General features: G+C 38.3%; 7 protein-coding genes across 7 annotated transcripts; 3 read left to right on the plus strand and 4 right to left on the minus strand.

The window, feature by feature from the left end:
• The first annotated feature begins 352 nt into the window (after nt 1-352).
• Nucleotides 353-3,614, plus strand: BBOV_IV011070 (Phosphatidylinositol-specific phospholipase C X domain family protein). Its single transcript, XM_001610977.2, has one exon. The coding sequence runs from the start codon at nt 472-474 to the stop codon at nt 3,553-3,555; it is 3,084 nt and encodes a 1,027-aa protein (XP_001611027.1). The 5' UTR covers nt 353-471; the 3' UTR covers nt 3,556-3,614.
• A 336-nt stretch (nt 3,615-3,950) lies between these two features.
• On the minus strand, nt 3,951-5,656 carry BBOV_IV011080 (putative integral membrane protein). The gene is made up of 3 exons (XM_001610978.2): nt 5,461-5,656; nt 5,348-5,426; nt 3,951-5,310 (listed from the first exon to the last, which is right to left on the minus strand). Exons 1-3 carry the CDS (start codon nt 5,649-5,651, stop codon nt 3,979-3,981), a joined length of 1,602 nt encoding a protein of 533 aa, XP_001611028.2. The 5' UTR covers nt 5,652-5,656; the 3' UTR covers nt 3,951-3,978.
• A 615-nt stretch (nt 5,657-6,271) lies between these two features.
• BBOV_IV011090 (putative integral membrane protein) lies at nt 6,272-9,940 on the minus strand. The gene is made up of 6 exons (XM_051767233.1): nt 9,815-9,940; nt 9,698-9,776; nt 9,224-9,514; nt 9,075-9,186; nt 8,726-9,037; nt 6,272-8,686 (listed from the first exon to the last, which is right to left on the minus strand). The coding sequence occupies exons 1-6, from the start codon at nt 9,913-9,915 to the stop codon at nt 6,366-6,368; spliced, it is 3,216 nt and encodes a 1,071-aa protein (XP_051623352.1). The 5' UTR covers nt 9,916-9,940; the 3' UTR covers nt 6,272-6,365.
• A 424-nt stretch (nt 9,941-10,364) lies between these two features.
• BBOV_IV011095 (uncharacterized protein) lies at nt 10,365-11,268 on the plus strand. The gene is made up of 6 exons (XM_051767247.1): nt 10,365-10,487; nt 10,526-10,565; nt 10,602-10,641; nt 10,679-10,786; nt 10,823-11,018; nt 11,054-11,268. Exons 1-6 carry the CDS (start codon nt 10,397-10,399, stop codon nt 11,254-11,256), a joined length of 678 nt encoding a protein of 225 aa, XP_051623654.1. The 5' UTR covers nt 10,365-10,396; the 3' UTR covers nt 11,257-11,268.
• Nucleotides 11,269-11,323: 55 nt separating this feature from the next.
• BBOV_IV011100 (uncharacterized protein) lies at nt 11,324-14,642 on the minus strand. Its single transcript, XM_051767607.1, has 6 exons — nt 13,373-14,642; nt 13,206-13,338; nt 12,973-13,171; nt 12,398-12,938; nt 11,956-12,359; nt 11,324-11,918 (listed from the first exon to the last, which is right to left on the minus strand). The coding sequence occupies exons 1-6, from the start codon at nt 14,549-14,551 to the stop codon at nt 11,843-11,845; spliced, it is 2,532 nt and encodes an 843-aa protein (XP_051623353.1). The 5' UTR covers nt 14,552-14,642; the 3' UTR covers nt 11,324-11,842.
• Nucleotides 14,643-15,334: 692 nt separating this feature from the next.
• Nucleotides 15,335-16,957, plus strand: BBOV_IV011110 (uncharacterized protein). Its single transcript, XM_051767447.1, has 8 exons — nt 15,335-15,874; nt 15,910-16,077; nt 16,113-16,214; nt 16,252-16,358; nt 16,393-16,517; nt 16,688-16,757; nt 16,798-16,854; nt 16,892-16,957. Exons 1-8 carry the CDS (start codon nt 15,412-15,414, stop codon nt 16,949-16,951), a joined length of 1,152 nt encoding a protein of 383 aa, XP_051623354.1. The 5' UTR covers nt 15,335-15,411; the 3' UTR covers nt 16,952-16,957.
• A 45-nt stretch (nt 16,958-17,002) lies between these two features.
• Nucleotides 17,003-19,397, minus strand: BBOV_IV011120 (U3 small nnucleolar RNA-associated protein 14 family protein). The gene is made up of 4 exons (XM_051767675.1): nt 17,934-19,397; nt 17,341-17,896; nt 17,196-17,303; nt 17,003-17,159 (listed from the first exon to the last, which is right to left on the minus strand). The coding sequence occupies exons 1-4, from the start codon at nt 19,343-19,345 to the stop codon at nt 17,046-17,048; spliced, it is 2,190 nt and encodes a 729-aa protein (XP_051623355.1). The 5' UTR covers nt 19,346-19,397; the 3' UTR covers nt 17,003-17,045.
• Nucleotides 19,398-19,947: the final 550 nt, after the last annotated feature.

Consider the following 19,947-nt stretch of genomic DNA (forward strand, 5'->3'; position numbering starts at 1 on the left):
TTTTGCAGCCATAGAATCTATTTAATATTACAAAATTGGTAAACGGTACAAAAAATAGGTTGATAGATCTGGATTTTCCACACTTTATAATTTCTTTTCCATTGCAATATTATTAGTAGTTGTATTTATTAAGAATCTCTGAGTTTGTAGATTTTATTTTTCTCATTGCAGATGCTCAGATTATACAGAGTTTTTTACACATAAGTACTGTTTGAGAGCAAATTATGTATAGTAATCGCAGTATAAAATAGATAATATAAATGTTTTGATTAGTAAAATGTATATAATTTGCAGTTGCCGTATATGTGAAATTTGTTGGCCCATGCAACGCTGACATCCACGACAATACATAAAATATATCCACAATGAGACATTTAATTCGCCTAATGCAGGTATGAATAGTCTGTCAAGGTTTCTCCTGTATGGCAACGAAATCGGTTGCCTGGGAGAAAGACCTTGATAGCCAAAGAAATGTCTACAGGTCTTGATTTTAACTGGATGAGACAGCTAACGGCAGGGAACAAAGATGCCGTGCCGAGCATTAGCTCATCTCTTTATAATGATATCTCACACATTCCTATCGTAGAAGCCATAGAATGTGTGCTCTCAGGAGGCGTTTTGAAGAAATGGAGACGAGGTCAGCCAATAACACCAAAACAAAACCCTCATGAGGGAAATTCAAAGACAAAGGATGCTTCAAACGCTAAAGAATATGTTATGACGTTTTCTGGCCGACCTCATGAACGTTACTTTTGGGTGTCTTATATATGCGGAACCTACTTTCTAAGATGGCAATCACGTCGTAAGCGCTCAAATGAAACGGCTTTCGCATTATGCCAATTAAATAGCATCAGAAGAGGCGATGAAGTGGATAGCTTTGATAACAAGACGAAGAATGATGCAACTGAAAAGGTGGAATTCATTCTTTCGGGCAATGTATCATTGCGTCTAGCGGCTGCCAATAAACGTGCAGCTCTAATGTGGATATCTGGTATATACCACATTGCAATCCATGCGTCTAATGTTTATGCAAAAGCTTGGATCACAAATTCTAGCAAAATCGCTTCTTTATTCGCCTCTGGAGAACCTGGTGGCATACCCGATTTCAAATCTAAAACTATCTCACAGGAACTCGAAAAGGATGATAATTCTTTGCAGAATCTGATTGATAGTGCTAAACAGATGAGTGTAGATGATAAAGAGTGGCCTGAATCTGTAGATGATTTGGTATATTTGCTCCAGGATCTTAAACTTATCAGACGTACTGACGTCATAGAACCCATTGTCACAGCTGTCAAGGAACTATTGGCTACCCGTGAATCATGGATACACAAACTCATCAAAAGGTTGAAAGATGTACAATGTAAGAATGTCGAAAATTTGGTTAGGTTTGCCGCTGACTGCGCATGTCACCTGAAAGCATTAGATGTTCCCTGTGAAGTCTCACGTAAAAAAATATGGTTGTTTGACGATTATTTAAATGTGGATGAAGCTATCCGACTTCTTTACAATGTAGTAAAACATTATTCCATCACCGTGGATCTAAGGCATAGCAACGAAGATGACCCACCTTCAACCACAGAAAGAAATATAATTAAGAGTGGCAAAACAAATAAATCTCTAGATAATGACGTTGATGGTGCTGACGAAAAGGGTGCCCAAAAATTGGATGCTAATTCGTCATCGAAAAAAAATGAAAACAACACATATGAAGAATTGAATCAGTCGCAAGACTTGGATCCTTTAGAATCTATTCCTAATGATCAATATCAAAAGTTTCTCGAAAATGTACAACGCGCAGATAAATTTGAAAGTGCAGAACAACTAATAGAGCTCTTGACACGTTGTACTGATCTCCCTTTAACAGTTCAAAAACCGAATAAGCAGAAACTAGGTTCCGGTCTCTGTGTAAGAAGGGTAAACAAATCACGAATTCCCATTAGGGCGTTCACAATCATGGGATTCCATTGGTCCCTTGCGCAAAAGTTCAATGCGGCAACCATACCACAAGATGCAGAAGAAATCCTTAATTTGCTCAAATATCCACTAAATTCCTTTTGGATAGCGAGCTCTCACAATACGTATCTTACGGGAAATCAAGTGGGAGGGGCAGCGGCGGCAGGAGCATTAGCTGACGCGCTTTTGAGAGGATGTAGATGCATTGAACTAGACTGCCAAGACGGTCCAAATGGGGAGCCTGTGCTTTGTCATTCATGGAAAAACTGTCAACTTACAGGTTCAATTACGCTAAGTGAGGCATTGATTGCTTGTAAAGAGACCGCGTTCAAATTTTCAAAGCTACCTGTGATATTGTCCATGCAAATGCATTGTACGGACGAATGTAAGATGAAAACGGCTGAGACATGCCGGAAAATATTAGGTGACGCTTTATACATACCCGATCCAGCAAATCCTGCTGACTTTGTTGCATCCATACCATTAGGGTCTTTGTTGTCCAAATTTATCATCAAAGGTAAAATGCGCACAGAAGGTACAGCAAAGAACGTTGCAGCAGAGAAAAAGTGGTTATCAGTTGTTGCGTTACATGGATACAGATTGACCAATATGACAGCGGAGGACATAGGACGTGTAAAAAGAAATAATGTATACAGCCTTAACGAAAGTAAATTCGCAAAGGTAGCTGCCCATCAAGCATTCTTACGTAGACTCACCGATATCTCAATGATTAGGATATATCCTTCTGGTACAAGAGTTGCCAGCACTAATTTTTGCCCTCTAAATGCATGGGCTTCAGGCATACAATGTGTTGCACTTAATTATCAATCGTGTGACAGGTCGATGCTGATTAATTATGGAAAGTTCAATCAAAGCTTTGGATACGTGCTGAAACCTCCCGAACTGAGGCCAATAACTTTCAGCAATGAGGAGTGCTTAGACTATTTCTGCCGTGGGAAAATAAAACTTAAAGTTCACGTCCTCTCGGCATCGCAACTCCCTCCTCCAAATGAGGGACTTGAGCAAACTAGCTTTGCAAATGCGTTGGATAATGTATTATACTCGATACAAGAGGGTGGCACTGAATTAGATGTGAATAAAGTGGCAACACAATTGGGGAAACCTCCCGCTATTAGTAAGCCAGATCCATCTGACCGTGATGAACTACAAGAAGCTATTGAAAGGGGACTCAAAGTGGATAAAAATGACGCCGTAGGGTCGTTAATCAAAGTCTACGAGAAGTCTTCAAACATAGTCAACGCAAAGGTGGATAATTGTTGTCCCTTTGTTGAAATTGTTCTGGTCGGAAAGGGTGAACGTATATTGAAAACTGAAATTGTCAACTTCAATGGTTTTAATCCTGTATGGGCCGATACTACCCCGCCGTTCGAGTTTATCGTCAAAGAGCCGAATCTTGCTGTATTGCTGTTAGCGGTAAAACACCATGACAACGTTGGCGTCCAGATTATAGGCCAAACAGCTCTACCGGTTAATCGTATCCGTCCTGGCATTCGATGGGCACAGCTTTTGGATCAGCGGCTAATGGAAATCGAGTGTTGTGGTTTACTCCTACATATAGACATAACTTATGTGGATTAACGTTCGATAGTGATATTAGCTATAATTGGGCACTATTGGCAGTATTCACAGTTATTCATATAATATTTGAATGGTGAACCCTTTAAACATTCCCATTAAATAGATGAATTCAAAGAAATATCGTGCCTCTTTAATACTTGTATGGATCGTGGGATTTTATTTCGTTGTTGCGATTTACACTCATTTTTACGACAATTTAAGAATTGAACATAGTCTTCCACTGATATAGGTATATATAGATATCATTTTGTTTCCACGAACATTGCATGTGTTCTACATGCTCATGGTTGTTTTTATTTTAAAAATCATATATGAGCCATTCATAGGAATTTTCCATAATTAGTAATTCAATTTAAGAATAATTAACGTTGGTTTGGTTAAACCATAATGGAACACCCAACCTATCAATTGGGTGATGCATGATCATACAGGTTTTACATTTCTTTGAGATTCAACGTCAGTTTCCGTTGAATCGAATGATACTTCAGCGTTGTTGGAACCACTATCTGTTTCTTCGTAAGCGGTAGATGACATAGTATAAAATAGTATGTTTTGTTGTCTCTGAGAAAAGAAAACGTTGTGACGTCGGCTACAACGGACAATAATCATACCTATTGCCCACGAACACATAAATGCGGTAATTATTACCAGACCTATAATGACTTTTCTTTGACCACGTGTTATCATGGATCCCGATGATACTGATTGTACATAGTCCTCAAGGTTGACGTTTGCCAATTCGTGAATGAGTAGCTTAACCGCAGAAACATACGCCAGCCATATGCCAAGAATGTAATCTCCACGACTGACTTGTAGATTGTTTAGTGCTGATTCCGTAAACTTGTTGGAGAAAGTTGTTGGAGCAAACATACGTTTCACCAACAACAGGTATGGACCTATTAATGGATCTGAAGTAAACGGTTCCATGCTTTTATTATTTATAGCTATCAACTGCTCCTCCGAATGTTCAGAGTATAGGGCACTCCTTAGGGCTCCTGATAACAGAATCAATGCAGATTGTTGATAAGGATGTAAGTCTGGTATCCACATATTATAGAATTCCCACATATAGTCTTCGAAAGTTAATCGAACTTGCGTATCTAATATTTCTGGGTCCACGCAAACGTCACGCCAATCTTGATGATAAAACCCTATGTTAGCTACTTTTGCGCCAAGGGCATCATAACAGCTTTTAAATGGCTGCATATCTTTAGATATAGTGTAAAAAGTAGGGAGGTTGCGTATAGTACGAATTTTAACTGTGACTAGTGTGGTAATCTGCACCCAGCAACCACGACTTCGGTGGACCAAAACAGTTTTGTGCGTTCCTCCAGAATTTTGTGCTTCATATCCCAATATGGCAAAGTCCGCAGTTGAATTGGCTAACGACATGACGTCATATTGTTCTGTTTTTCTTGGTGACCCTTTTCGAAAATCCATATATAATTCGAGTTTCTGGATTTCATCATAGGCATTAGTGGTCAAATCATGTAGAGGAATGCATTGATAATCATATTTAATAGACGCGATTGCATCTTCCGTACCATCTTCCCGGGTATCGATCCCCAATTCTCTTTGTTCAAGAATCTGATCCACAACACTTTTGACAGTAGCCCAACGCGCTATATGTCTTTTTTTATTATATATAAGTGATTTATGAATCCCCCTATGCGTGTATAACAAATATGCTACATCGTAATCACTGTCGATATTTTTAAAACCTCGAACTCGGGCAAGACGGTTGTATTCGGCGATCTGTAATTTAAATAATGCGCATTTTGTCAGAACATACATCAATTACCGATGCAGATATACCTTCGTGTGATGATATATCGTCGACTACATCTTTCAAAAAGTAGTCCTGGATGTACCTGCCACTATGTTAATGATTCATAAGCTCCCTACCCTAAAGGTATTTCATCCTTCATGCCATAGTACGTGAAACTACCAAAATTAGATGCTCTTACTAGTGATATTATTGGTAGGAAATTGATCAATATATTCAATATTTTACCTATATTAAGCCCATTTCGAAGCAGTATAAAGTGGTATAGGCAAACGGCAGACCGAATACAAACCTGGCCGTATTGTGTCATTGTTTAAAACGCAACTGGTGTAACACTTTGGGTTTGATTCTAGTATAAATTTCACAATAATGACTGAGAAAAAAAACAGTTGACGAAAAGTTGTCGTTGTGGAACCTATTCGAACGAGACAGGCAGTTGAGCGATATCCTATGCCCCGTAAGTTTGCATACTGCTAATGCGGGTTACTACCCACCCTAGCTGATTTGATTGCTTATATCTGGCAGCATATTTGTGAGCATTTTAAAATGCAATGGTTTAGTTTACTTTGCCTAGATAAAACTTAGAGATTGAATATGGAGTATTGTATGTTTCTAAGGTATTATGAAGGCTAGAGACCCCCAACGAAGCGACACTCAAATAGAGTATCAAGAAAAGGTTAAAACACATACTTAAAACGTCACACAATTCACGTTTTCTCATCAGAAATATGTCATTATTCGTTAATAACCTTACTAAGAAAAACGATAAAAAGATAGTGAAACAGATAAGTAGCACACGCCATCCTTAAAGTGCACATTGAGGAATAAAATCGCGAAAGGTAAATGAAAATAGTCGTTTACAGGACAAATAGTTTCTACAAGAAACACGTTAACATGGATAAGTTTTTTACCGTAAAACATTCAAGGACCAGTCATATAATCAGCACACAACTAAAGGTGTAGGAAACCGTTTAAGGCGCGAACGCAACATACGTTGCAACTATTTAATATACACAAAAGCAGTTTAGCTGCTATTCCTCCATTGGCATGAGAATAGACGGCACAAAATGTTGTATGACGTCATCCTAATTTTTTTGGACACTGTTTGCCGAGACTGTACCAGCATATAAGATATTACGACGACTGAGAGGAGTGTTGCCAAAATATTGAAACATATCAATGAGATCAAAATACTGTAGGTGCGGCTCCTACTTGTTAGAAAAGATTCCACAGCGTAAATGCTATCTCCTTCATATATATCATCCAATGATTCTAAGAGGTCTGCATATGTGTCTTGGAATACGGTGACAGCATCATGTGGTCTCTGTGGCACAAGCTCTGCATGCTCGTTTAGTAGTCGTAACGAGCTGTTGTTTGATATTGGTACCGTTGTGTTTAGCGCTGTGGCAATAGTGTGAGTTTTCGTTTCAGTATCAAAACCAAGCGATCTCATAAGCCCTGGGGCCTTTATTGTCAAGTCAAGTGCATGAAAAAGCTTTGATACCGCTATTTCTGAGGCACCCAATCCCAAACATACGCCTGAAAGCTTATATATAAAATACCATAATGGAAAGCGTAGTGTGACTTCTGATGTTGTTGAGTCAAGATAATTATATTCCTTGTCGACAGCAGCCAGTGTAAGGGACACGTAACCTTTAGAGGTCTTTTCTTCGTATTTAATGCCACCTTCTATCTCGTTATACATGGCCAAACCCACGTCTCTGTGAATAGCGTTTTGACTTTTCAATACTACTATTGCCAATGGTTCGAACCATCCTCCATATAACTCGTGGGCTACTTTGGTTTCATGTTCTCTTCCAGCAAAACTCTCAACTGGTACAAATCCTTCACTACTTAGAAGCACCGCATCTAGTGGTAAATAATGCCCATAGGGTCCTGGGTCATGGCAATCGACTATGTCTGCCACCAAATTTGGATCATGATCGTAGGCATGACCATCTTCCCGAAAGTGAGAAATATTAGCAAACTTACGTAGCGTGTCTTTGACACTTGCATTTATTCGCTCGAATCGATAATTTGAGAAAACATTAAACGACTCTTTTAAGTCGTGAATTTTTATTAAATTACTGAAAGAGCGATAAGCGGTCTTATTGAAATAAAAAAAGAAACCAGAAGACCGATCCACTCTGCTATCAAGATGACTGCTGTTGATAGCGAGTGACACCCCCTCTTTATTAAGAGCTGTTTTACGCATACTTTTTAGTTTGGAAACAATCGGGTATGAATCTTTGAGAGATTTCTTTCCATATTGCGTTTTCATTTTGCGTAAAGGGAGTTTGCTATGACCCTTGAAGGAGATACCTGCCTTCTCATTGGGCATCCCAACTATATTCTTTGTCTTAGTTCTACCAACCGAATGTTCTTCCTTGCGTACAGGAATACGAGAAGGCATAGGCACTCTATTTTTTAATGCTCCTAAAGGCTTAGTTTTTATTTCTTGCGTACTGTTAGTTATTTTGGTTGCCTCCTTTTTTGTTTCCTCCAAAATTTGCGCCCTAGCCTTTTCAACAGGCTGTGGTTGGACTGCATAGTCACCTTCCATTTCTGCAGATGTATTGTACACTACATCGTTAGTGAATGTGACAGAATTAGTAAGTTTGTCAGTTTCAAATTTATCCACAACTCCACCGAACTGTCTATCACTATGGATAGATGTAGTTGCACCAGAGTAAGGTTTGTCGACTGCCGTATTTGTTCGTTCGATTCTACTGGTAACATCTTTAACTGGTTTTGATTTGGGTAATGGCTTGCGCATCCAATCATCACGATCAAAGCTTTCAGCGCTTCGAATCTTAGGTGGTTCTACATGCCAACTTTTGCGAGCTTCAATGTAATTTGGTAACCAGGGCTTTTGGATAATCTTATCCCGGTCTATTGTCGGGGATTGTATGTCATGAGTGTCATTTATCCCTGTGGCAGACGTCGGTTTTGAATAATTGGGGTATTCAACGTTCTGCAATTGCCTATTAGGCTCTAATGTGTTTTCGCCTTTTGCCAGTGTGGGTTGCGTTTCCTCGGTGCCTTCTGTAGTTGTTGGCCGTTTGATAGTATGTTGAGTCACAAAACTATTTGTACTATCTCTATCTAGACCACTAGTACTTCTGTTGTATTCAGCAGAAGTATCATCATTTGGCGTTTCGGTAGCAAAATCTTTCGAGTTGACAATGTTTTGCGCTTCTTTGTTTGATACAGTTTCCGTAAGTTCGGAGAAAACCTTTTGCTCCCCTATATTTTCTTCATTTAATAATAACTGAGGATCGAGACTTGTACTGTGGATTATTGACTTGATTCTGCCTCTAGGCATATTGGAATCATTTATTAAATCTACGGCGTAACATAACACAAAATCAATATAATACTCACCTTCGACGAACTCAGTAGAGGTTTCTTCTGCCTTTTGATTCATATTCTCATTTTCGATTCCTAATACGCAGTCTTTACTTTCTAGGGCCTTGACAGAGCAGGTTGTAATAGCGTGTTCCAAACTCTCTCCGCCTGTATTCTCTATGTGGCTGAGTACGTCATCTGTGACTGTGAGTTCTTCATTAACTTCTTTATGCTTTGGGATTACGGTATCCTGATGTATTTCAATAGTTTCAATTGGTTTTTCTTGTGTTCCTCCGCCGCGATTGGATTTTAAACCTTCATCCATACTGCCCGACACAGTTTCCTCTTCTATACAAAAGTTTAATATCCTAACTAAAATACTTACCATAGCGTGTGATCTCGTTTTTACTACGAGAAGCATCTTCCGTTGACACGTGTTCACGATTAGGCAATTTTCTAATATCATCGACATTCTCCTTGGGAGATTCGTTTTCTTCCTAACACAACGATTATTATATGGTGAAATAAACTTACTTCGTTAACAACATCAGGAAGAACTTTGTAATTTAATTTCCAAATATACTTGTCTAGGGCTATTAGATCCATGGAAGCAGGTAAATACACAGTTTCTGATGGCAGAGGTAAAATTTGATTTATTTTCGTTGGCATGAGATCTTCCAAACGTTTTGAAAGCTCGTCAGCGGTTTCTTCACGGGGTATATCGGCTTCGGGATTCGGTCCAGAAAACAAAGTATAAATTTTGACAAAACTTGGATCCATTATTCCATTAGATCTCTGTCGCATTATAGTCCTAAATTTGGTCATCTGCAAAATACTTTTTGTCGGCCTTATTTTTCATGAAATGTGGAAACGTACAACTTATATAATAATAGTTAGTGGCTTCCCACTCATATCATTACATAAATAAAGAGGTTTCATAATCTATATTTCACACCACATGACACTTATGGGCATGACTGCTTGTTTTGACCATCATAAATAACTTACATCTACTGCTGAAATTTCTAATCCAGTTAAATGAGATAGTTTACAAGGTAGATCAGAAAGTAGGCGCATTAAAATCGGCCTATTTGTTGTATAATGGTAATTCACAGTTCAAACTACCTCTCATCATTCAACTGTCCAAGGGCAAGAGCATTGAGGAATGACATCCCAAGTTGGATGGCTGCGTTGGTAGCTATGCACAACCGTGAAAATATTAACATTTTATATAAGTGTTGGTAATGCAAAATGCAATAGTAATTAGATTCCCGCAACGTTATGATAAAAGATTTCTAATTATCTCAATAAATGTTTAGAAGAGCGCCAAGAAAAACGATAACTTAGGGAACGCAGTATATTTCATTAAAAATTTTTAATATCACAACAAAGTTTATATTGAATGACACTGTACAATGATAAAATCATTGGTATATTGGGTGAAAAACTGCGGGGAAGCCCTACTACATTGAACAAATTGCGCAAAAAGTTTCAGCATTTTGTTTATTGCAACCAAATTACGGACCACATTTTATATGGTGCTATTATAGTGCATGCAGAAATTCAAGAGATACGCAAAAATTGGATCCCCCTATCCCCATTTACCCGGCCCCATTTAACGTAGTTCATTTGCTCGATCTCCCCCTACATTATGTTATACTCAACATATGTCAATTCCATAAAGTGACACTGATAATCGTCACTAACATGGGATATCAAGAGATCATATACGAGTTCAAACAATTTTTTACAAAAGCAGTGTATGATTTAATATATATGCACAAGATAGTATCAGAAAGTGAGTAAAGTGCCAGAGAAAGATTTACTGATTTACAGATGCTATCGATACCGTCAACAATAAATCCATTTCCGTCAGGTTTGTTCCTTGCATCTAGAAAAGTAAAATTTGTAGATATCGGGAAGATACAGAAATAGCACAATACATTCAAAAGGTATAATCAACATTTCAGCTAATAATTCATATATCAGCTAGCTGACACATTTTACTATCTACTAAAAGAAAAAATTCTTCGACAATGCTCCATTGTATTCAAATGCAATGAAACGTCTAAGAAAGACATAAATTATAACATCCAGGTAAGTAGCATTGAAAGACATAACAAATTATGACAGATTGAGCAATCGCTTTACAGTCACGAATATTCACATGTAAAAGCAGATTCGTTACGCGATGAATTTACGAAGGCTCTTATAAAATTAGAGGAAAACGTCAAATCCATTGAATTTGAAAGTACCATCGACGGGCAGGGCAACCCCTCTAAAGAATACGATTTTGCAGTTTATTTCTTTACCACTACAAAAATAAAACGTATGTTTGATAATGAAAATTGGATGAATATTCAGAGCCCATAGTTACTGGGTTGGGTCCCCAGGAAGGCAATGCAATGAGCGCATATGCATACGCCACTCCACTGTTGATTTATGAAGAAGGTAAGGAGACTCCTCAATCCGCGCGGGATTACATATACTCCATAACGTTGGATACAACTTCTGGATACAATGCAACGTGTAGTGAAATTCCACTCATGCAGTTTTATAGGTGCTGAAACACCTTCAAACGAATTACAATTTAATTATACTTCATTAACGCATATTTTGTTCCATGCGGTTCCATTAGTCCCTTTGCGCAATATTTGAATGGCGGAATATGTGGAACGCCAAACTTTTTATTAAATAGAAAATGAAAAGGACCACGAAGCCGGAAAATAAAACTTGAGAATAGTAACATTTTTCAAAGTGCGTTTCTGGACGAAAAAAATGGTTAACCACGCAATTTGAGCAATGGCATTCGAGCCGCGTTTGTTCATCTGCTAACATAGGTGTAAGAACCGACGAACAATCTTCACAAGAAGCGTAGTAGCAGTGGTACCACATATAGCATACAGCTAAAATCACAAACATTGAACAGAACATAATGGCGCAACCTCGACGATGGGCAACTCTTACATCACCCGTCTGTCTTCCCAATACATCTATTTCAAAAAATCTGCTTGTGCATATTTTGCGTGCATTATCTTCGCTTTCTCTTTGAAATGGATCAGTCTTACTATCAGGCTCAGGCGCTTTGGCTGAGCTTTTGCGATGTAACGGATTGGTAATCCACATTGTAAAGAATGCTTTATAGAATAGTGTTTAACCTTTCCTCCATTCCTCCTTTAAAGTTGTAGCCTCTAGCAGGTGAGCAAATGGTTTGTTGACCAATCGGTTGCTGGAAAGATGTTATAATAAAAAAAGATAAAACCCACCGCAACTTATAGTAGAATTTAAATGTTTGATGTGTATTTCCTTCTTGATCTATCACTGTTATATATGGATTCCCGCATAAATCAAGCAGTAATGAACCATGTACTCCAGACGACGAGGGCGACTGGGACGTTGTAGGCACTGCTTGATCAACTATAGCCAATCTATAGTGTTTCTTATCTCCAATATATGCCAGCAAATCATAAGTAGATACTTCAATGTCAGCCGTAAATGGAAACACTGATACATATGCTCTACAGCCAAGATTCTTTTTGAAATGAGCTATTTTTTGTATTTCGTCAGCTTCACGTCGCCAAGACACGTCTTTAAATTGAGAAATATGCCTCAAAAATACACGCATATCTTGCGTATGCCCATCTAGGTTGTTCAAAGCTGCACAGAGTACCTACACACACATCATGATTGAGGATTGGCAGATCATACCTGAAGATAGTGATCTTCGTTGTATTCCGGTTCATACAAACTATTAAAACGTGCAAGTAGTTTGTAAAAACAGATCGAATGCGGTGATATACCTATTGAGAAACTCAGCCAAAGTACCTTTCCAGTACTGCGAAGTTGCAGATCAGGTATTGAATCATTGATGTATTTCTCCAGCTTTTCCAATAGTGGAACGTTGGACAGAGGGCCTCCAAATGACAGCATCTCCAACAGTTCTATGGTTGCAATCACGTCCATTGCTTCAATTTGCTGCAATGCCTTAAGCGCCAGTTGAGGTATAAGGGTCAGCCAAACATTCTGCTTTTTACATGCCATCAACAGTGTTACCAATTCTTCATATCCGATGTTACCGTCGTTGCTATTTCTATTGATTGTATGCAAGCAGTTTTGCGCAATATTTTGATAAGATCCATCGAGAATAAAGAGCAACTGTATAGCTTGTTGACAATTCAGTTCTGATACTCCTTTAGCCTCTATTATGTCTATTGCATTTTTGATACACAATCCAACTTCCTTGGCGTAACTGAATGGTATATTAAAACATCACAGAAACTTACCGCGCCGCTGACAGAAGTTCAGTGTGATTTAACCATTTTGGGTTGTTTGCCTGTATATTTAATACCTTCTGGTAGAATCCGGTTAAAACTACTCCTTTCAAGCGTAAGGAGTCAAAAATACGCATTGTACTACGCGGATTAAATGATGCTGAGAGTGACTTGACTAAATAGTGAGCTAGAATGACATATATCTTTTCACCTGTGAAAACTGAGTTCCTTATTTGACAACATACTCTTTGCACCGTCTAAACATATTAGACATTCCGCTACCAGATTCAGAGGCCACCTGAATGCCAATGTTTGTGGTATATTACGGATGAGACGGCCAAATGTTTTGCAATCGCTAAGGCCCAATTTGCTTAGTACCTGCATGTTATAATCGTAAGATGATCATGCTTACCACTAGAGATTTGATTGGATAGCCATACTGCAAAGTGTACAGATATTTCCAGAGTTCAGTAGAAAAGCGTATGATCACTTCGCTTTGTATATTAAATATGTGATAAAATTCACCTAGATCAATAAGATTAAAATATGTATACTGATGTAGTGTGGTAGGCATTTTTGATTCTAGACAACGCAAGTATGCACTTGACTTCACATCGAATCCATCTAATAGTTCCTTTATTTCAGACGCTGAAAATTCTCTTGAATAGTCCACTGAAGCACCAAACTCATCTAATTTATCGCGTGCATATAACGATTTCACAAGATATCTTGCAAAATTACATACTTCGTCATCAGAGAAACAATCGAAATGATTGGCTATACGTTCCGAATAGTAGTCCAATATACGACCGTCACATACGGCGAGCTTTTGAAATGTATAAAGCAGATTATCCAATTCATTTTCTGTGATGAACACGTCCCCGTATACTATCTTAGTAACCATCTTGTGGTATATGGCTGGGAGGTCTTTAACATTCTGACCATAGAAAGTACATAATTTCAAGTAACACATCACGCAGTGGTATGGACTAACATTATCATCCAAACGAGCGAACATAAGTTCAAAAGATTCTTTACATGCAACCTTGATATTAGATGTATCGCCCAATGCTGTAGACCTAACTCTTGCATTAACAACTGAGACCATAGAACACAAGAATTTGAAGCATTGTGTAGAATCAGTGAGATACTCAGCAATTCTGTTAACAAACCCAATAATCAGGCGTTTATCATGTTTATTTGGACCTATGTATCCTATGTATTGCAATCTGATATTAAGGTCTTCGAATACTTGGCCAATATCCACTGCAGTAGCGTCATCGGACCCATCAGTGGATGGATGAGCAAATGATTGGTTTAACACACCATCGTCCAACTTTTCTATTTTAACTAAATCCTTATGTGAAGTATCATATGAAACCAATGGTGGCTCATTTATTCCATGCAAATCCGCAGAATTGCACAGGATGTTTGAGTGTTGCCTTGTTATAGCTTGATAACAGCGATTCATGAATGTTTTAAACTGAGGGCGACTAAATGCTACATTTTTGGTAAACGTTTTACGACGCTTGTAGGCTAAACGACTCTGTACCTCCCATGGAGGAATGCATTTCTTAGGACAACCACGCATCGTCAAAATTCAAAGCCATAAGCAATCGCATTAACCACAAAAACATCATGGTCTATAGAATAGTGGCGTTTTATCCGTTAATACTACCAGGAAACCAAGAAGGCTGTATATAATTTTCTCAGGTGAAAAATGTGAACATATAAATCTAATGCCTTGACTTCTCAGTACTTCATATTTACACATGTTGCTCAATTTGTATCGACTTTATTATAATAGAGCGTTACACAATTGCCATAACGGATGGGCATAATGTGTAAGCTTGGAGTTGTGTCTAATATCTGTAAATGCATGATATTACATACACATTGTCGAGTTAAATCGTTTAATTATCCATTTTAAAAATGTGCTAATAATACCTTGCATCGTATTTGGTGTTCATACTGAATAGAAAAGTTATTGTTTACATCGCTCAGCTATGATTCACGAAGCATTATCGCAGTCTCTTTTTGGTTCCTAATATGACATCATTGTGCATTATTCACCTACCCTAGCTATGTTTTGCCATTGTGATTTTAAAATAGTGTTTATATATACTGCACAAAACAGATATATAGCGTAATAAGCTTACACATCTATAACCAATATTATGTTAGACACCTGTGGAACAGATGCGATATATTGGTGTACAATGTACACATCCTTTTTTAATGCAATATATTAGCGAGTGGTAAACTATAACTTATTATCATAATTAGAATCTAGACTTAAGGCATGTATAGATTCTACAAACGTACGGTGGTATCATGATTCCTTCGAGCATTCAAAATCCTATTTTCTTATCTTCATGGAGGTGTTTTTAGATAACTTTTGTGTTACATTGCCAAGATTAAAGGGTGAATAAACTGGTATTTTGCAAGGAGATGCCGTACAAAGCTGCAACTAACGTCCTTTCCATGGATGTAGTACAGTTGTCGAACTATGTTAGAAAGCGTTTCGACCTATCTCACGTAGGTACGGAGACTTTAGATGACATTCGTGATGTGTCATTTCGTATTTTGTCATTAAAGTCTGAGCTCGGCGACAATCGTAGGGAGCAGTTAAAGATACATTACAACTTGGTACAAGCGTACCATGGTGGATATTTCACTACTAAGGGTCTCCGTAGTGCATGTCTCGGCTTTCCGTATCTTTATCGATACTTTATTGACGGCATTCCTTCACTTGGAATCAAGGGACCATCTCCAGGTACACTCTCGAGTGATCAATTACTCTTTGATGCTGGTAGCTGTTTATCAGATGCATTTTTTAAAGGTGCTGTGGAACATTTTTCTCAGCTATCTACTGACGAAGTGACTAGGTTCCTCACTAAGGAGCATCAATATGGTGAACTAAATTTAATGTATAATATACACTTTTAGATCCTAACGTCAGGTTAAATAAGCTATACATCAAGTTGTTGTTCGAGTTACTTACGAAGAATGCGTTATTGCAGTCAGCAAAGTCTGACATCAAAATGGCATTGGAAAGACAGGTGACGACGTGGAACATTGAATATAAGGAAGGTTGCAACGTGGACAATCTGACTGGTAACGTTCATTGATACAATGTATATACACTTCAGACATGTTGGCTGTAATATCTGGTGTTGGTGTGAAGCTACCAGAGATGATGCCAATAATCAATCGGATGATAACCGATTATAAAGATCTTATACCAATCAACGGTACGTAGATTGTGATTATGTTATCATTTTTCGGCAGTTCAACTTTCGATGCTTTTTGCAGTTAGTTCTCATGTTGCTCATTGGGGTTATGATGACATGAGTACCATGCTCGTGGACCGTCTTTTGGACATTATGATTCATGCGGTGAGATGACACATAGCTTGGTCATATTTTGTAGTATAAAAAGTTTGACTTGAAATTGTCATTATTGCTAATGTATTGTTTTGGGAATATAAGATTTTGCGACAATATGTTTGCTCATGTTCTTTTTCAAAATGTAATGCCTCGCATGTCTAAGATGAGGTAGGCAATGGGTATTTTACAGCATGGCAGTGACTGATCATCTTTATTTAAAAATTTAACTGGCAGTTTACTTATATTGTTGCATAATTGCAAGTGGACGTATATGACTTTTTCGCGTCCTGCCATTTGTTGTATAGTTATCTGAATGCACCAAGTGAAACACTTTACAGAATAGAGGATATGGCGCATCTACTTGAGACGTTTGTTAACGTGAACTTCAGCTACTCCCCGATAATAAAAGTAAGTTCTAATTTTGGCACTGTGGCAATTTTGCTAAAAGGAATTCACGATTTTACATCCACTATCTTCATTGACAGATACCGATAGGCATGTAATGGTTAGTTCGTTTTAAGTTGACCACGGATTTGTTGCAGGCAGTGTTGTGCGATACGTTGCGCTACGAGGGCGCCAACGTATTTAAAAAGAATGCTTAAACATTACTTAAGTCTATATGTTCATAGTCATGATGCCAAAGTTTGCGGCAACGTATTGTCATCGGGCCTTAATGGGAGTCCTATCTATGAAATATCACAATTTGGCATGTGTACGATTCCTGTTGAACTCTTTGCCCATACGCCTTAGATAATCCTTCGTACTTTCTGCTGAAATTGGCTTGACCACTGATCCTACTTTGATGCTTGTCTGGATAACGGTGAATGTGTTCAATATACAATTTACCTTTGGTTGTACCAGGGCTGAATGCATCTTTGTAGTGTTCCATTCCGGTCCAATGGTCATTTCCATTTTAGCGTTATATTCATGTCTTGTTTTAAATGGATGCGGCACCTTTCATAATATTTTTGGGAAAGACAGCAAAACATACCCGGTGTAAGAGGTACTTGTTCAGATGCGTCTCTTTATTGTTTGATATTTTCACCTTGCTTTTCTTGTTCTTTGGCACTTCCGGCTCGGTAGTTTTAGGAGCTTTATCTACAATTCCGAAACCCGTCCAGCTTCCCCAACCTTTTAGCTTGTTATCCGAATCTTCTACTGCTTCAACTTCATCGTCCGATAGATAATTTTCTTCTTCAGGTCTCGTCACAAACAGACGTTTGACCATTTCGTCTGTATCATTCTTTTTCTTTACGGGCCCCAAGTTCTTGATGAAGTTTTCTAATCCTGTATCTTCCGATAATATGACTCCCTTTAATGGATCAACACTTTCGGGTTTGGCATTATCCTTTTCAACTGGCGGTGTATCACATTTCGAACTAGCATGTGCACTGTTTTGTAATATCTCCTTTTCGGTATGCACGCTCCCCTGATTTGTTGTCTCGATGTTTGTGGCTTGTGTTTTGTTACTTTCTTTAGCAGGTTCATCCACGTCGCCACCAAGAGCACGTTGTATCTCTTTCATAGCTTTGGCCAAATCATCATCACTGTTACGCATGTATACAGATTAACATATAAACCAACCTAATCTTAGTTTTTGTACCACTGGTGAATGTAATTTCAGTAGGATCGGGCTCTTCAGGTTCATCTTGACCTTCGTCATCTGAATCTGATTGCGGTAGTTCTTGTTCAAAAAAGTCATCTGCTTGATCGCGAAGGGAAATAGTCTGTTTATTTTCCACATTCCCTTCTTTTTGTTGTGCGATTTTTGTTTGTAACCCTTCTTTCATGAATTTTAATGCGAACAGTCCCTTTTGTGGCACTTCAGCTTCTGCAGGGTTTGATATTATTTGCAATTTGGCAAGCACCTCATCTTCCGGATCCGCGGGTTCATCTCCAGATTCAGATTCCGATTCGACTTGTTGTGGATCTTCTTCGTCCGACGACTCTTCCTTAGCGGCATCTATTGTATCTTTAATCAGATGCAGATCATCCTTCAATTGTTGTTGTGCACTAGATATTTGCTTCAGCACACTGCGATCTCCAAAACGCATTGCCATCTTAGCCCACTTCTCCTGTGCTGCACGTTTCCTTAGAACACGATGTTTGGATCTTTTCTGCTCAAACGACTCTAACAGTTCCTTCGTAAGTTCTGGGTCCTGTGATTTTTCAATAAGTTTGGCGTATAGTTCTAAATCACGTTTCTTCTGTCGTTTGTGCCAATTCTTACTCTTGATACGATTGATGCGTTTTTGTTTACGCAAATCTCGTGCGTATAACGCTCGTTCATATGCAGCATTTGTATGATTTTCTAGTTCCTTTTCAAGATCTGTTTCAATATCTATTTCCGTTAACGACCCATACGTCGGGTCGTCCTTGTCTCCTGAGTCTCCATATGTGATATGTTTTTGCCTTTTTACGTGATGTAACACTGGCTCCCATCGTTTTTCAACTTCTTTTTTAATGCTGGTGTATAGTTCTTTGCGTTCTTCTCTGTGCGTCTTAGTACGTGACTCTTCTTTGAACACTTCCGGTAGATCCTTGTGTATCGCACGGAATTTGTTAATTAAGGTAGTATACTTCGAGTCTCCATCCGTTGATTCCGTTATCCAATCAAAAGGCCTCACATCTTCATTTTCTACGTCCTCAGTAATGAGGTCCGCATCTTCTTCTTGGCGTACATATTTATCGAACTCATCACCATCGACGGGTTTACTTTTCCTAGAAGGGGCCTTCTCACTTATCTGTTCATTTTTAAGGGAAACCGGTTCTTCCACATCTTCCTCGTCCGCTTCTAGACTCTCATCGAATAAACAGTTCCAAAGTTCGCCGGTTCCTTCAGATTCTTCCTCGTCTTTATTTTGAAAAAACCGCCCGTATTTACGTTCGTCCTCTTCATCAAAAGCCTCACCTTCTGATATTTCTTCATCGTCAATGTGTTGTTTTCTCCTACGTATCTTCTGGCGACTATCGTCGCGAATACGCCCCTTAGCCATCGGTAACACAGTAAAGGCAGGGACAATCAACTGAATAAATATTCACAAAAGATTCTATGGACGACATGTGCGATAGTAAAAATGATGTATATATGTTTTATAAGGGTTGGCAGCAGGGCATCAATGAGCGAACCAGTTCTACTTCCGTGGGCTGTACATAAATAATGCCACAAACACTATAAGTGTCAAAAAACAGTTATTAAATATATAATGCTACTATTAGCGTGATGTTGTGATTAAAATATGGCAATAAATCTAAATTTATACAACATTGGTTAATGTGTCTGTTACTTAAACATGACCCAGCAACAGACTTCTATATTGTTGCATCAATAGGTATACAAGTATATGGTTTGTTTAACGTGTGTATATAAAAGTATGGATCGCATTTGTTCAATTTTAATCTTTGGAATTCCAGTAGAATTGCCATTGAGTATTACGTCAATATATAGTATGCCTAAAGTTGTAATATTCAACATTGAGGTACGAATTAACCAACACCAGGGTTAGATTACCTTTTTGATTCATATAGTTGCGTAGTTAATAGATTGTTTCCTATATCAGAATGACACTACAAACCACGAGGCAACGTCATCACGGGC

This window comes from Babesia bovis (genome assembly GCF_000165395.2).
Source record: "Babesia bovis T2Bo chromosome 4 map unlocalized Chr4_1, whole genome shotgun sequence".
Taxonomy (NCBI): Eukaryota; Apicomplexa; class Aconoidasida; order Piroplasmida; family Babesiidae; genus Babesia; species Babesia bovis.

Excerpts from the sequence above, each read along its gene's own strand:
- BBOV_IV011080 (XM_001610978.2), bottom strand. The coding sequence starts at position 5,651 with ATGACACAATACGGCCAGGTTTGTATTCGGTCTGCCGTTTGCCTATAC. Across the intron at positions 5,427-5,460 it reads AAGGATGAAATACCTTTAGG|GTACATCCAGGACTACTTTT; the intron begins GTAGGGAGCTTA and ends ACATAGTGGCAG. Across the intron at positions 5,311-5,347 it reads TATCTGCATCGGTAATTGAT|ATCGCCGAATACAACCGTCT; the intron begins GTATGTTCTGAC and ends TTTAAATTACAG.
- BBOV_IV011120 (XM_051767675.1), bottom strand. The coding sequence starts at position 19,345 with ATGGCTAAGGGGCGTATTCGCGACGATAGTCGCCAGAAGATACGTAGG. Across the intron at positions 17,897-17,933 it reads GGTACAAAAACTAAGATTAG|TGATGATGATTTGGCCAAAG; the intron begins GTTGGTTTATAT and ends CATGCGTAACAG. Across the intron at positions 17,304-17,340 it reads ACAAGTACCTCTTACACCGG|GTGCCGCATCCATTTAAAAC; the intron begins GTATGTTTTGCT and ends ATATTATGAAAG.
- BBOV_IV011110 (XM_051767447.1), top strand. The coding sequence starts at position 15,412 with ATGCCGTACAAAGCTGCAACTAACGTCCTTTCCATGGATGTAGTACAG. Across the intron at positions 16,078-16,112 it reads CAACGTGGACAATCTGACTG|ACATGTTGGCTGTAATATCT; the intron begins GTAACGTTCATT and ends TATACACTTCAG. Across the intron at positions 16,215-16,251 it reads AGATCTTATACCAATCAACG|TTCAACTTTCGATGCTTTTT; the intron begins GTACGTAGATTG and ends ATTTTTCGGCAG.
- BBOV_IV011100 (XM_051767607.1), bottom strand. The coding sequence starts at position 14,551 with ATGCGTGGTTGTCCTAAGAAATGCATTCCTCCATGGGAGGTACAGAGT. Across the intron at positions 12,939-12,972 it reads GAACTTCTGTCAGCGGCGCG|TTACGCCAAGGAAGTTGGAT; the intron begins GTAAGTTTCTGT and ends TATACCATTCAG. Across the intron at positions 11,919-11,955 it reads AAATTCTACTATAAGTTGCG|CAACCGATTGGTCAACAAAC; the intron begins GTGGGTTTTATC and ends ACATCTTTCCAG.
- BBOV_IV011095 (XM_051767247.1), top strand. The coding sequence starts at position 10,397 with ATGGGATATCAAGAGATCATATACGAGTTCAAACAATTTTTTACAAAA. Across the intron at positions 10,566-10,601 it reads AATAAATCCATTTCCGTCAG|ATATCGGGAAGATACAGAAA; the intron begins GTTTGTTCCTTG and ends TAAAATTTGTAG. Across the intron at positions 10,642-10,678 it reads TAGCACAATACATTCAAAAG|CTAGCTGACACATTTTACTA; the intron begins GTATAATCAACA and ends TTCATATATCAG.
- BBOV_IV011070 (XM_001610977.2), top strand. The coding sequence starts at position 472 with ATGTCTACAGGTCTTGATTTTAACTGGATGAGACAGCTAACGGCAGGG.
- BBOV_IV011090 (XM_051767233.1), bottom strand. The coding sequence starts at position 9,915 with ATGTTAATATTTTCACGGTTGTGCATAGCTACCAACGCAGCCATCCAA. Across the intron at positions 9,515-9,697 it reads TAGAAATTTCAGCAGTAGAT|ATGACCAAATTTAGGACTAT; the intron begins GTAAGTTATTTA and ends AGTATTTTGCAG. Across the intron at positions 9,187-9,223 it reads TTCCTGATGTTGTTAACGAA|GAAGAAAACGAATCTCCCAA; the intron begins GTAAGTTTATTT and ends TCGTTGTGTTAG.